Source organism: Acomys minous, assembly GCF_964271855.1.
Source record: "Acomys minous genome assembly, chromosome: 4".
Classification (NCBI taxonomy): Eukaryota; Metazoa; Chordata; class Mammalia; order Rodentia; family Muridae; genus Acomys; species Acomys minous.
The window spans coordinates 949,852-963,126 of record NC_140486.1 but is presented as its reverse complement, the minus strand read 5'-3'; the positions used below and the strand labels follow the sequence as shown (position 1 = coordinate 963,126).

The 13,275-nt window shown below is 37.0% G+C and overlaps 1 protein-coding gene across 3 annotated transcripts in view; it reads left to right on the top strand.

Moving 5' to 3' along the window:
• RTTN (rotatin) overlaps positions 1-13,275 on the top strand; it is a 172,622-nt gene that overhangs the window by 72,987 nt on the left and 86,360 nt on the right. For all 3 annotated transcript variants that reach the window (XR_014778421.1, XM_084778023.1, XM_084778024.1), the window contains 2 exons: positions 2,612-2,766; positions 9,550-9,769. Coding sequence is in view for 2 of the 3 variants with exons in the window: in XM_084778023.1 (XP_084634149.1) it covers positions 2,612-2,766; positions 9,550-9,769 (375 nt within the window). In the remaining variant the exon portion in view is untranslated. The remainder of the gene's footprint in view (positions 1-2,611; positions 2,767-9,549; positions 9,770-13,275) is intronic.

Sequence of the window (13,275 nt, the reverse complement as noted above, 5' to 3'; positions counted from 1 at the left end):
CCTTCCTCTCTCCCTCCCTCCTTTTCCTTTCTTCCCTCCCTCCCTCCTTTGAAATGTTCCTCCTTTGAAATTTTTGTCTTGGCCTTTATTACCACTTTATTTATTATCAGGAGCATATTGTTGGGAATATATTACCTTTCTGTGTATCTTAATATAATGCTATTTTGTTAATATAGAACTAGATAGTAAGTGCTGATTCACATTCTTATAATAATGATTTTTTTTAATGTTTGTAAAAGTGGGGCTGTAATTTTCCTTTCTTTGGGAACGTTACTTAGAGCTTTTTGTTGTTGACTTTCCTGTGACACGCCCTGGTGCCATAGTTTGCTGAAAGCATAGCGCAACTTTCAGTCACAGACTGCTGTTCGGTGTAAAGTGAGGCATACGTGATGAGTGTGGTGCACAAAGAAAAACGTGCCATCACTGTACAAATTTTTGGCTTTTTAGAGGTCAGCAGCGACAAAATGAAGGCTCAAGAAGTTTAAAATGAGGATTGAATATCAATATGAAAGGAAAAAAGCTTGAGGTGTGAAAGATTAAGTATTTGTGATCTGGAGATAGTGTCAGAAGCATCATCCCTGTTCCCTCTTGCCCTTGTCTTGTGTTTTAGAAATGATACTGTTACAGTTCACTGGATCTGAATGTTAACAAGTGCTCTGAAGTTACGAAGGGAGAACATTCTCAGCAGTCTGCCAGCACAAACAGCTTGCTAGTACGATTGAGAGTCTTTGGGCAAATCTTACTTTTAGATAAATACTTAATATTAGTATGGCAATCAGTAGTGTCTGTTTAATTTTTACTTGTATATCAGAATACATGTTTCTTGGTTGTTAAGTATAGATATTTGAGAATCTCAGTGTGAATAGTTTGTCATTCTACCACTATTTGTGGGAGATATTTGGCATATAACTGTGAGTTACCCTTTGGGCTATTAATATTATAGAAAATATATTGGTTTTTAAAAAAGAACAACCTAAGTGTGTGACCTGATTCTTTTATTTGTGGGAGAGAAATAGGTTTATCAGCTATGTTTTAGTTAATTTTAATTATTCTATGGGTATTTTTTACTTAAGATAAAATAAAAAGCTTGAAAAAAGTACTGCTTGGTTATAAAGCATAGTAATATAAATTAAAACCAAGTCAGCCCTCCCCAGGTCTTCCCAAAGTTTTCACTGATATTGTTTTTAGAGTTATATATCTGATTAATGTATTCTCAACATACTTTATAATGTAAACGATTTGAAGATTTTCTCCATTTTTTTTCACTAAATGCAATGTAAACATTTTAAAGTTGAGTTCTTTACATGAAATATTTAATAAAAGCAGTAGCTACATTTAGATTTGATTATATTCTGTACTATTATGTGCGCAGTAGTGATGTGACACAATGCTAAGAATGAATGGTTAATTAAATTTGAGTATGGTGCATCTTGCTCTGCATTTGTAGGATTTATCCTCTTTCTCTATCTGATTGCTTATCTTTAAGACAGATGTGGAAACAGAGATCGTCTAGTTACTCAGACTTAAATGAAATCTTGTTTTTTCCTTCTTTAGCATAGTCTCTGTGACACTAAAATAATGTATGATGTGCCTATCAGTACTTCCAACACCTTATAATATTTTCTACTCTCAGTATTTTTAGAAACAATCCATTTAAATACCTTCAGCTCAGTTTTTTAGTTGGTAAACAAAATAAATTTTACAAAATAGAAATTTGATTCATTTCTTAACCTATCATATTGTCAAATATTACAGCAATAATAGCCTTCAACATTGGCTTATATACCATAGGACTTTTCACATCCTACTTAGTCAAATAAATACATTAGTACTTTGCGGGGGCGGGGGGGGAGTGTGAACAGGGTAATATGGCAATATATCAAAAGGTTTAAAACTATTACAGTGGATTGTCTGAGTAATTCCAAGGATTATGATTTTTATATGAATCATAATCAGAGGTGTGCACACTTTGTTGCAGCTCAGGGAAACCATAAATCACTGAGTTTCCATACATAGTGTTGTAAGCCCTTATGGCCGAGGAACAGTCAGATATCAAAACGAGGTATAAAGCAAATGGTAATCAGAGTAAGTAGGACAAGTGTTTGAGTAGTGGATCTTTCACTTAGTGTAAAACTCATGATTTAATTCTGTTTATACTCCCAGCCACAGACCCAAAGTCACGCACATGGCGTTGTGTGTGCTTTCCTTCCAGATATCTCATTGCACTCCTTTCCCCTCGGTTCTTTGTGATGGATGCACTTTCCTCTCATTGACATAATAAATCAAGACTGTGTTAAGCTGCGCATGGTGGCACACACCTTTAATCCCAGCATTGTGGAGCTAGACGTAGGTGGCTTTCTGTGAGTTTTAGGCCAGCCTGGTCTACAAAACAAGTCCAGGACAGCCAGGACTATAAGAGAAACCCTGTCTCAAATAATCAAAAAAGCAAAGCCAAAAAGATAGTGTTGAATTTAGAATGTCTTAAAGAATGTTGTTAAAGCCCAGGGCTATCAGTTTTACTAGTTAGATAATAAAGCAGCAACAAAAATACTTTTATAGAAAACAACACATATCAGAGAATAAGTATATTTTTAAAATGTTTGTGTTTTAGAATCCAAACCCTCTATTAGACCTGCTGGTTCTAACAGAATCTCAAGCACGAGGAGAAACAGATGAAGTCCGGACTGCTGTTAGACAACAACTCCAGAAGGAACTGATCGCTCTTCTCAATTCCTTGCTGCTGGCTTTCATGACAGTCACTGACAGGTACCATTTGTATTGTTCACTATTTAGGAACATTGTATAAACCATACTTTTCTTTGATTTCCAAAGGCTGATTTCTTAGTTTTTTAAATTAAGAGGTAAAAAACTATTCACCAGGTACGTACAATCTGTTTGTGTTTCCGGCGGAGCCTGGTTGTAATTTATTGATCTAGACATCAGTGCCTATGTGTTGGAAGAAAAATAAAAAGATTTTCCTCTGTTCCCACACCATGGGAACTTTTGACTCATAGATGTGACTTTTCTCTTTACCAGGAAACAAATAGATTTTTAACTAGTGAGTAACAGTTGGTTTTGTCTAATTCAGATCAATATGACACAGTCTACCCTGAAATTCCATCTGTTTCAGACTGAAGCCTTAGTCTCAAAGATGTCCTCACGCTCACCTTTTGATGCTCATCGGCAGGTTCAAGTTGTTCTCCCTGTGTTCTCGCAGACCAATTGTGCCCTAGGGCGCTGGCAGTCTGATGTAAGGGCTGATTAGTTCACACGAATAGCTCATAGACTTTGTGGGGATACTTTACTTACATTTACTGCTTTATCAAGATTTTAGGACAAACTTATGGATGGAGGGTTACACAAAAAGGACTGGAGGAGTGTGGTTTGCAGTTTCCATGCTTTCTTTGGGTGTTCCACCCTTCATGTTGAGCTATCCACAAGTTCTCCAAGCCAAGTCCTTTGGGTTTTTCATGGAGACTTGATATTTATGATTGCTAATGATTAATTAGGAAACCTAGCAAGGCAAATGTGCTGTAATGTTCGTAGTCTTTCTATGATATAGTCTTCCCAGCAGCGTATGAGGCTGGAAGCTTTGGAAAGAGGAATCTTGTGGTCTATGATCTACTACCAGGCAAGGTTAGGTCAGAGATGTCTTCACTGACTGGGAGATATGTCCCACAGTCTAGCTGGTTTGAAGCTCCTTGGCTCTGGCGGACCTTTCCCCCAGTTCCTCAAACGGCAGTGAATTTTCTTGTTATGTCTCCACGATGGAAAAGAAGGGGAGGATTCACATTCTATCACTTTGCCTTTGGGAAGAAAAATACTGCTTTCTTTTTCTGTCTCTGGGAGTGAATTATGAGCAAGGAATCACAGCTGAACCAAAACCAAAACCAAACACCTTCTCAAGCCCTGTGTGCCCCCTACATCTCAGGGCATGTGCACATCCTGAGTCTTAGACCACGTGTACAATCTACATCTCAAGGCATGTGCACATCCTGCATCTTAGACCACGTGTACAATCTACATCTCAGGGCATGTGCACATCCTGAGTCTTAGACCACGTGTACAATCTATATCTCAAGGCATGTGCACATCCTGCGTCTTAGACCACGTGTATAATCTACATCTCAGGGCATGTGCACATCCTGCATCTTAGACCACGTGTACAATCTACATCTCAGGGCATGTGCACATCCTGCATCTTAGACCATGTGTATAATCTACATCTCAGGGCATGTGCACGTCCTGCATCTTAGACCACGTGTATAATCTACATCTCAAGGCATGTGCACATCCTGCATCTTAGACCACGTGTATAATCTACATCTCAAGGCATGTGCACATCCTGCATCTTAGACCACGTGTATAATCTACACCTCAGGGCATGTGCACATCCTGCATCTTAGACCACGTGTATAATCTACATCTCAAGGTATGTGCACATCCTGCATCTTAGACCACGTGTATAATCTACATCTCAAGGCATGTGTACATCTTGTGTCTTAGATCATGTGTACAATCTACATCTCAAGCCATGAGTGCACCTTACATTTTAAGGTATATGTACCCTACATCTCAATCTCTGTGTATTTGCTACATTTCAAAGCATGTGTGCACCCTACATTCTCTATGCATGTGTGCATGCACATAGTAATTTTTTCTTTTTACCTAACGTCCTTATTCTTTCTTAATTCCCTATATACATATTAGAGCAATTATACTCATTTTATGACTGATTATTTTTATATGGATGATATTCAAATATATGTATATAATCTTGATTTTCTTTAAAAGATAGTAAAAATTAAGATAAAAGCTAAAATATATTTAGCTTTTTTAAGTATACATTTGAGTCTTAAAGATGGCTTATAGGGTAAAAGTGATTGGTTATGTAAACCTGACAATCTGACTTTGATCCCTGGTTCCCATGGTAGAAAGAGAGAACTGAAAGTTGTCCTCTGAGCAACATATGCATGCTGTGGTTTGCATGTGCTGGCACCCAAACAACACACACACACACACACACACACACACACACACACACAAAACCAGCAAACACATCACACGCATACATACAAACCAAACAAACACACCACACACATACATTCACACCACATTACACAGCCACACACACCAAACACTCACTCACACACACCAAACACACACACATATACCCCCCAAACAAACACACGACAAATAATCACTACAATAATAATATAACAATATAATGTTAGAGTGCACATTTACTGATTTTAATGTCTTCAATATTGTGCAGTCATCACTACCATCTAAATTTACCATATTTTCTGTATATAGGCTTTATTAAATTTATTACTAATATATTTTTTTATGTTAAACATAATTATTTGTTCAACTTCCCCTTAATTTATTCTAGTTTGTAGAAACAACAGACTTTTGCAAGTTGATCTTGGGTCTTATAGTTTTAATAAATTTATTTATTAGTTTAAATAGTTTCTACACATTATTATGCCATCTTCAAATGTAGATCACTTTTTTGCCCTTTTAAAGTGACATTTCCTTTTTATGTGTACCTGTTTTGGCTAAAAATTCCAATGTGATGCTGAATGGCAGTAGTGAAAGGAAGCCTCCTTCCTCATTTTGTTATATTGGGATTTCTTTTTCTTTTTCTTTTTCTTTTTTTAAAAAGATTTATTTACTATTATGTATACATTGCTCTGCCTGCATGCCAGAAGAGGGTATCAGGTCACATTATAGATGGTTGTGAGCCACCATGTGGTTGCTGGGAATTGAACTCAGGACCTCTGGAAGAACAGTCAGTGCTCTTAACCTGTGAGCCATCTCTTCAGCCCCTTCTTTTTCTTTTTCTTATCTCAATTTGTAGTATGTTGTAGTGTTTGTATGTGTGCTTCTTGTAATGCTGGAGAAATTCCCATTTCTCCCATTGTGTAGATGTACCACAGTTTCTTTATCCATTCTTCGGTTGAGGGATATCTAGGTTGTTTCCAGATTCTGGCTATGATGATTAAGGCTGCTATGAACATAGTTGAGCAAATGTCCTTGTGGTGTGGTGGAGCATCTTTCAGTATATTCCCAGGAGTGGTATAGTGGGTCCTGAGTTAGCACTACTCCCAATTTTTCTGAGAAAGCGCCAGATTCATTTCCAAAACAACAGCCTATAGACAGGGAGAAGATCTTCATCAACCCTATGTTGGGCTAATATCCAAAATATATAAATATTTCAAGAAATTCTAAACACTACAAACCAAATAACCCAATTAATAATGGGGTACAGAAGTAAACAGAATTCTCAACAGAGGAATATTGAATAGCTGAGAAACACTTAAAGAAATGTTCAATGTCCCTAGTCATCAGGGAAATGCAAATCAAAATGACTCTGAGCTACTATCTTACCCCCATCAGAATAGTTAAGATCAAAAACTCAAATGACAGCACATGTTGGTGAGGATGTGGAGAAAGGGGGACACTTCTTCATTGCTATTTGGAGTGCAAACTTGTACAACCACTGTGTAAGTCAATTTAGTCCACTTTTTAATCAGGTAGCAGTATCAAGAACTCTTGCCTAAATGTGTTTCTCTCTCTTTTCCTAAATGAAGCTTCAAAATGTATTTATTTCTTTAAAATGCAATGGCATACATTTATGCTGAGAAGTACAGCAATAAAGACAGCTGAAGGAAGTAGAGCATGTGTGCATGATGAATGTACAGACACACCACACATGCCTAAATGCCTGTATATAGTCTTTTAGGGTCAGAGTCACCACTCTGAAAAGATCTTGTCAGTTTAAGAAAGGGAGCAAGTAGATACATAGTCAAAAATGTTCACTGATTGTTATTTTGTTTAAAAATTAGTAAACAGTACTACAGAGACACAGAGAACTTACAGGAAAGGCAAAGGTTATTTATATAAGTTCACTATCTCACAGGTCAACCACAAAGCAACCTAACACAATTTAAAATCTTCCTCCCCCTCTTTAAATTCACACCTTCTTCTCTTCCTCCCTTCTTGCCTCCCACACTCTGGGTAGTTCCGATGACGACCCCAGAGATTAACAATATAATATTTACTGTTTTTCTCCAATGAGATGCATAAGTTTCAAAATGGTACATGTTAGATTTAGTTGTCAAAGAGCACATCTAACATGACTAAACTGTTATTATAAGTGTAAGATGGGTCTGTAATAAAAGCGTTGTCTATGAGAACACTTCACTTTTCACAGTATTCCTTTTATCTTACGTTAATGTTATGCTGTTGGGTTTATAACCTTTATAGCAATAAAAAGCAACTGGGAAAAAGGAAAATAATACAATTTTAAAGGTGCAATAAGCGTAATTGTGTCATAGGAAGATGAAATAAAAAACCCTCCAGGCAAACTTGGTTCTCATTGGAGAAAAACAATAGATATTATATTGCTAATCTCTGGGGTAGTCATTTGTAGTACCCAGAGTGGTGGTGATGTTGGGGGCAAGATGAGGAGGGAGAGAAAGAAGTTTTAATGTTTTTGTTTTGTTTTGTTTTGTTTTTTTTAAAGATAGGAACACTATAAATTGTGTTAGATTGCATTGTGATTGACCGGTAGGGAAGTGAACTTCCATAAATGACTTTTTACTTCAGTGTAAGTGCACTGTGCTTCTAAAATGCTTTAACACCCAGCCAGTGGGAGATATGTAAAATAGGAGAAATATATCTGATGAAATAGATAGTGATGCAGTCAAAGTTGTCAGTGTTAGAGTCTTGTAAGCAGTGATATTGAAAAAATATTAGCTTTTATTCAGTAGTTTGTTATTAAGGTAGAGGAATATCGAATGGCTGAAAAACACAGAAATGCTCAATGTCTCTAGCCATCAGGGAAATGCAAATCAAAATGACCTTGAGATTCCACCTTACACCCATCAGAATGGCTAAGATCAAGAACTCAAGTGACAGCGCATGGTGGAGAGGACGTGGAGAAAGGGGAACTTTACTCCCCCAGTGCCGGTGGGAGGGCAAACTTGTACAACCACTTTGAAAATCAATCTGGTGCTTTCTCAGAAAATTGGGAATAGTGCTACCTAAAGACCCAGCTATATCACTCCTGGGCATATACCTGAAAGATGCTCTACCATACAACAAGGACATTTGCTCAACTATGTTCATAACAGCTTTATCTGGCATGAATTAATAACATAATTCTTTTTGTACTACAGCCAGAATCTGGAAACAGCCTAGATGTTTCTCATCCGAAGAATGGATAAGTAAATTGTGGTACATTTATGGAAGGGAATACTACATAGCTATTAAGAACAAGGAAATCTTGAAGTTTGCAGGCAAGTTGATAGAACTAGAAATGATCATCTGAGTGAGGCAACCCAGGCCCAGAAGGACACACATGGCATATACTCATTTATAAGCAGATATAATACAGGATAACCACACTACAACACACAGACCTAAAGAAACTAAACAACAAGGAGGACCGGGAGAGAATGCTTAGTTCTCATTCGGAAGGACAGATCTAATAGACCCTGGAAGCAGTTGAAGAGAAGGAACAGGAAGGGAGCCGACCATAGTGGTCCCGTGAAAGACTCCACCCAGCAGGGATCCAAGCAGATGCTGAGACTCACAGCCAAACTTCGGGGTGGAGCACAGGGAGTCTTATGGAAGAGTTGGGGGATAGAAGGACCTGGAAGGGTCAGGAGCTCCACAAGGAGACCAGTGGAGCCAACAATTCCACGTGGAGGAAGGGGGTGCTGCAGAGACTGATGCACCAACCAAGGACCATACATTGTGAGGACCTTAGACCCTCTGCTCGGATGTAGTCTATAGGCCGCACAGTGTCCTTGTGAGTCTCCTAGTATGGGGAGAGGCAGCTACCTCTGACATGCACTCTGGCACCCTAATGCTGATCACTATCCCCTGGTGGGGCAGCCTTGCCAGGCAACAGAGGAAGAGGACACTGGCAGTCCTGATGAGGTCAGATGTTAGGGGAGGAGAGGATGTAAAGGAGGGAGGGTGAGATCCAGAGACCAGAGAGGGGGCTACAATCGGGATCTAAAACGAGCAAATTAAAAAAAAATAGTACAAAAAATTATGTTATTAATTCATGCCAAGGTACTTAATTTTAGGAATTTGTTCTTTAATAAAAAATGTTCTATTTGTGACCATTTTGCTTATGTGCTTAAGTTTTTAGGGAAAAAAGGTAAATTTTAATTAAGTAAAAACACTTTAATGGCACTTAGAGATTTAAGTATAGGATTAATATATGGAAGTCAGTGTCACTCGAAATATGTACTTTTTAATTTCAGCTTTGGCTTCACTACAGGGTGGCAGTGCCGATATTTACTTACATATTGTTTTCAATGTACCTGTTACTTATGTTTCTCTTGACTTTCGTTTGTTGATATTTTTTTCTATGCTTCCTTTGAAAAATCTTATTTTGAGAGGAATTATTTTCTACTATCTTCTCTAATTGATATATTTCTAATGTAATGCACCAACAGAAAACACCTCAGCTGCTAAGACTGCCTCTTGAGCCCTCACTGTGTGGTTTTCCTCTTTTTCTACGAATAGGAAATGCTTGGAACTTTTTTACGTTTTCCAAACACAGCTGTCTCTAAAGCTGCTCCAGTGCCTCAGAGTCACAGACGCTCCTCATTTCTATGGCTTGCCTTCCTTGGAGAGGACCTTAGCAGGGATGGCTCACCTCACTGCCTTCCCCGGCTGGAGTGCACACTCTACGCTCTCAAAGCCACTGGAGATTTGTGCGAAGTACTTGTCAGGTCTCTTGGAGGTGAGTAACCATGACAACTCTTAAGACGTATCCACTGATAGTGATCAGTTTTTATTTTCATGCCAGGAACAAATGTAGTGTGTATTGTTATATATAAGGTAGATTAAAGTATAGTATATGTATAACTCATAATGTTAGAATGTCTTAATTTTTAAACAAATATGGGAGATCATATATGCATACTTACATTTTGAAGAAAAACTAAGGCTTATCTTCAGTCTCTTTATGAAAGTGATTTTCCCCCACTTATTTAGCTTGCTAAAGTTTCATTTTTACATTTGGATGTTGGGTGTGGGGTGGGTGGGGTGGAGTCTGTGCATGCCTCTGCACAGATGCGATGATCAGGGGACAACTGACAGCGGTCCTTTCTCTCCGCGCTCCATGTCAGTCCTAAGACTGAGCTAGGTTCACCAGGCTTGGCAGCAAGCACTTTTATGTGCTGAGCCATCTCAACAGCCCCGTTTAAATTTAAATTATAAAATATAATACATATCCAGAAAATACACAAAATTCAACACTAGCCTAGTGAGGTATTACACAATTAATCCCCACATGATTGCCCCACAGTCTCCAAATAGAACCTAGCTGACAACTCTGGCGTGTTGTCAACCATGTTCCTTTTGATAATATTCCCCAACGGACCTTGATAGCTTGGTGTCCTGTCCTTTTTTATTATTGGTAGTTTTACTATTTTATCTTGTGTCTGTCTACAAAATATTTTCTGACTTTTTAAAAATGTACAAATGAAATAACTTGTTTGAATTGATTTCTTTCAGTAATATCCTTAGGAAGTTTATTCATTTATTCATTGCTTATTAGGATAGATTAATTTTTTAAAGTAATCTGCATACTACCCCCAATGAATTACACTTAGTTTTTAAATATTGTTTGCTTGCAGCCAAATTTGGATGTTGTTGATTTGAACATATTGCCTTTTGTTGAAAATGGGGGTGTTATGTATATTTTAAAATTTTTTTCTCATTTTGTTGACTTATGGAATCTTAATTTTTATTTATTGACTCTGTATTCATTAACCTTATTTCCAGTTTCTAAGCAAATGCCTTTAACTCTTCACTTATTGACAGATTTTGTTCATGAAGTCATTCAGGCTGGAATCTTCTATTTTGAAAGACTGTAAGATTTGAGTTGAGTTTTTAGTAGATCTATAATTAGACTAGGTTTTTTTTTTTTTTGCTCGTCTTAGTAAGTTATATTTTCTAGAATTAAAAATTTTGTTTGCCTAATTTAAAAAATCATTATACAAAAATTATTCATCTCTTAAAAGTGTGCTGTATGTTTAGCTCCTGTTAGCCTTTCTGCTTTTTCTTACATTCTCTCACCAGTGCTGATGCTTGTTATTGTCACAAGGGAATAAACTGTCATCTTTGCTTCTCTTTGTAGTGCCTTTCCCTGTTAGATTTTACTTGTGTAGAAGAATACATTTACAAAAAGTATACAATTTACCAATGTTTTAGGTGTGGTCTTACCTCACTAATTTCTGCTCCTGATGCCTCTTTTCTTTAATAAGCCTTTTTGTCTCTTAGCATATTAGAAGCATGGCCTTAATTACATCCCACAGACATCATTTGGCTGGCACTGTTTCCAGTATGATGCAGCTGATTTAACTGAGATAGGGTCGTGCACAGTATGCAGAGAACAGTTTTGCTGTGGGGAACTGGCAGCCGTGCATTGTGCATCTGCCCAGCTAATGGAAGGCTTAGCAGAGCTGGCTGCGATTCCGCTGCAGTAGGAAAACCTCGGCATCTTCACGGGCTGTCAGGAGACTGACTCTCGTGCATGCTCACTGTGAGAAGTTGGTTATGAACATTTAAGCTTATGCTTTTTTATTTTTATATCTACATATATTTTATTTAGTTTTTATGATTTCAAACCTTTTTATTCTTTATCATTTTATACAAGTTATTTTCATTCTATTTGCCCTCTCTCCTAGGCTCTCCTCTAGGTTCTCCTCACTTCTTTACCTATCCAATTTTGTGCCCTCCCTTTTCTGTTTCCCTTTCTTTTTTTTTTTTTCCCCAGCAAAGACTGTTTGACAGTTTCTCTACATAGAGTTTAAGGTTTAACTAATTTTTTATTTTTTGAAATAAGCCTTTTCTTCTTTATCATAGCTATGTGATAAGCTTTGTTGGTCTGCAGATGGCATTTACCTATAGCCATTTCCGCATGTTGCTGTTATTCGGTACATAATCCGTTAATCCCTGTGTTTCACTGTTGGGTCATGACAGCTGCCTTTGGAACATTTCTACCTGCTAGTGGCTGTCTGCTTTCTCAGCACAATGATTGTAATCCACAGCTTATTTTCCCCTAAAACTATGTTCTGTTTTTTAAAAAGACTTAAAAGTGTTAAATTTTAAAGAAACATTATAATATTCAGTATAAACTTTGCTGTAGCCTCTTTAAAAAATGCAGTTTAAAAATATATATATATACCACAAAAGACATACTGTAAGTTAAATCATTAATTACTCCATGATACAAGATGTGTGTGATCATAAATATATGAATATTTTACCCAGGTGTATTAGCCAAAGAGATGGTTATAATAGTTTTTTAAAAGGTAATTTCGCTAGTAGATCTAAAAATATAATTAACCCAGACTCCAATACCTAATTTCTAGTATTAGTTATTATGTGACTTAAGAAAAAACACAAGTAATTTTTATGGGACATATGTGCTCTTTGTTTATTTTTTTATTTTAAAATAATGTTTATATGTGTGTGCATATGAATATGTTTGTGTACATGTGAATATGTGTGTATGCACATGAATATGCGTAGGAACCCAGAGAGGGTGACAGGTTCTCCAGAGCTGAGTTACAGGAGCCCTGTGGTGTGGATGCTGAGAACGGGGCTGTGTCCTCTGGAGCAGCCGCCTCTCTTACTACTGAAATGTCTCTCCAGCACTACCATACGTCTCTTCAAAACAAAATTTTATTTTATTTTTTTTCAGATCAGGGATTCATGAGAAGCTAAATGTTGTTCTGTTTTTATTTGAAAAGCATCAGATGTACTTTTGTTTTTAAGATTAAAATTTCTGATCACAATTGTCCTTCAAATTCTAGAAATTAAAATTAGCTATGTATAATATTGGAGAATAAAGTTTTTAAATAGCAAACCCAGTCAGAAGGTAGTAATTTAATTTTATGTTCAGCTATCTTGAGATAATAAACTTTAGCAGAACTTATTAACCAAGGAATAGATAAGAATATTTCACAGTTATGGAAATTTGATTAATGAGTACTGATTTGGAATAAACAGGTGTTTGTTTCATGTTTCATTAAAAAAGGAGAAACACGTCTTTATATTCAGTGACAGGAAGTTGATGTCAAGAAAACATTTTATTTTAGAAGGGCTTTAGGCTCAGTTAACTAGGTGACTGGGTCTCTTATGTATACTGTCCAAGCTCATTATTCAGAAGAAAGCGCATACGAGGGGACTAGCAGGACGCATTGTTGGCCCCACTGATCTGCTTAGTGGTTCCTGAGC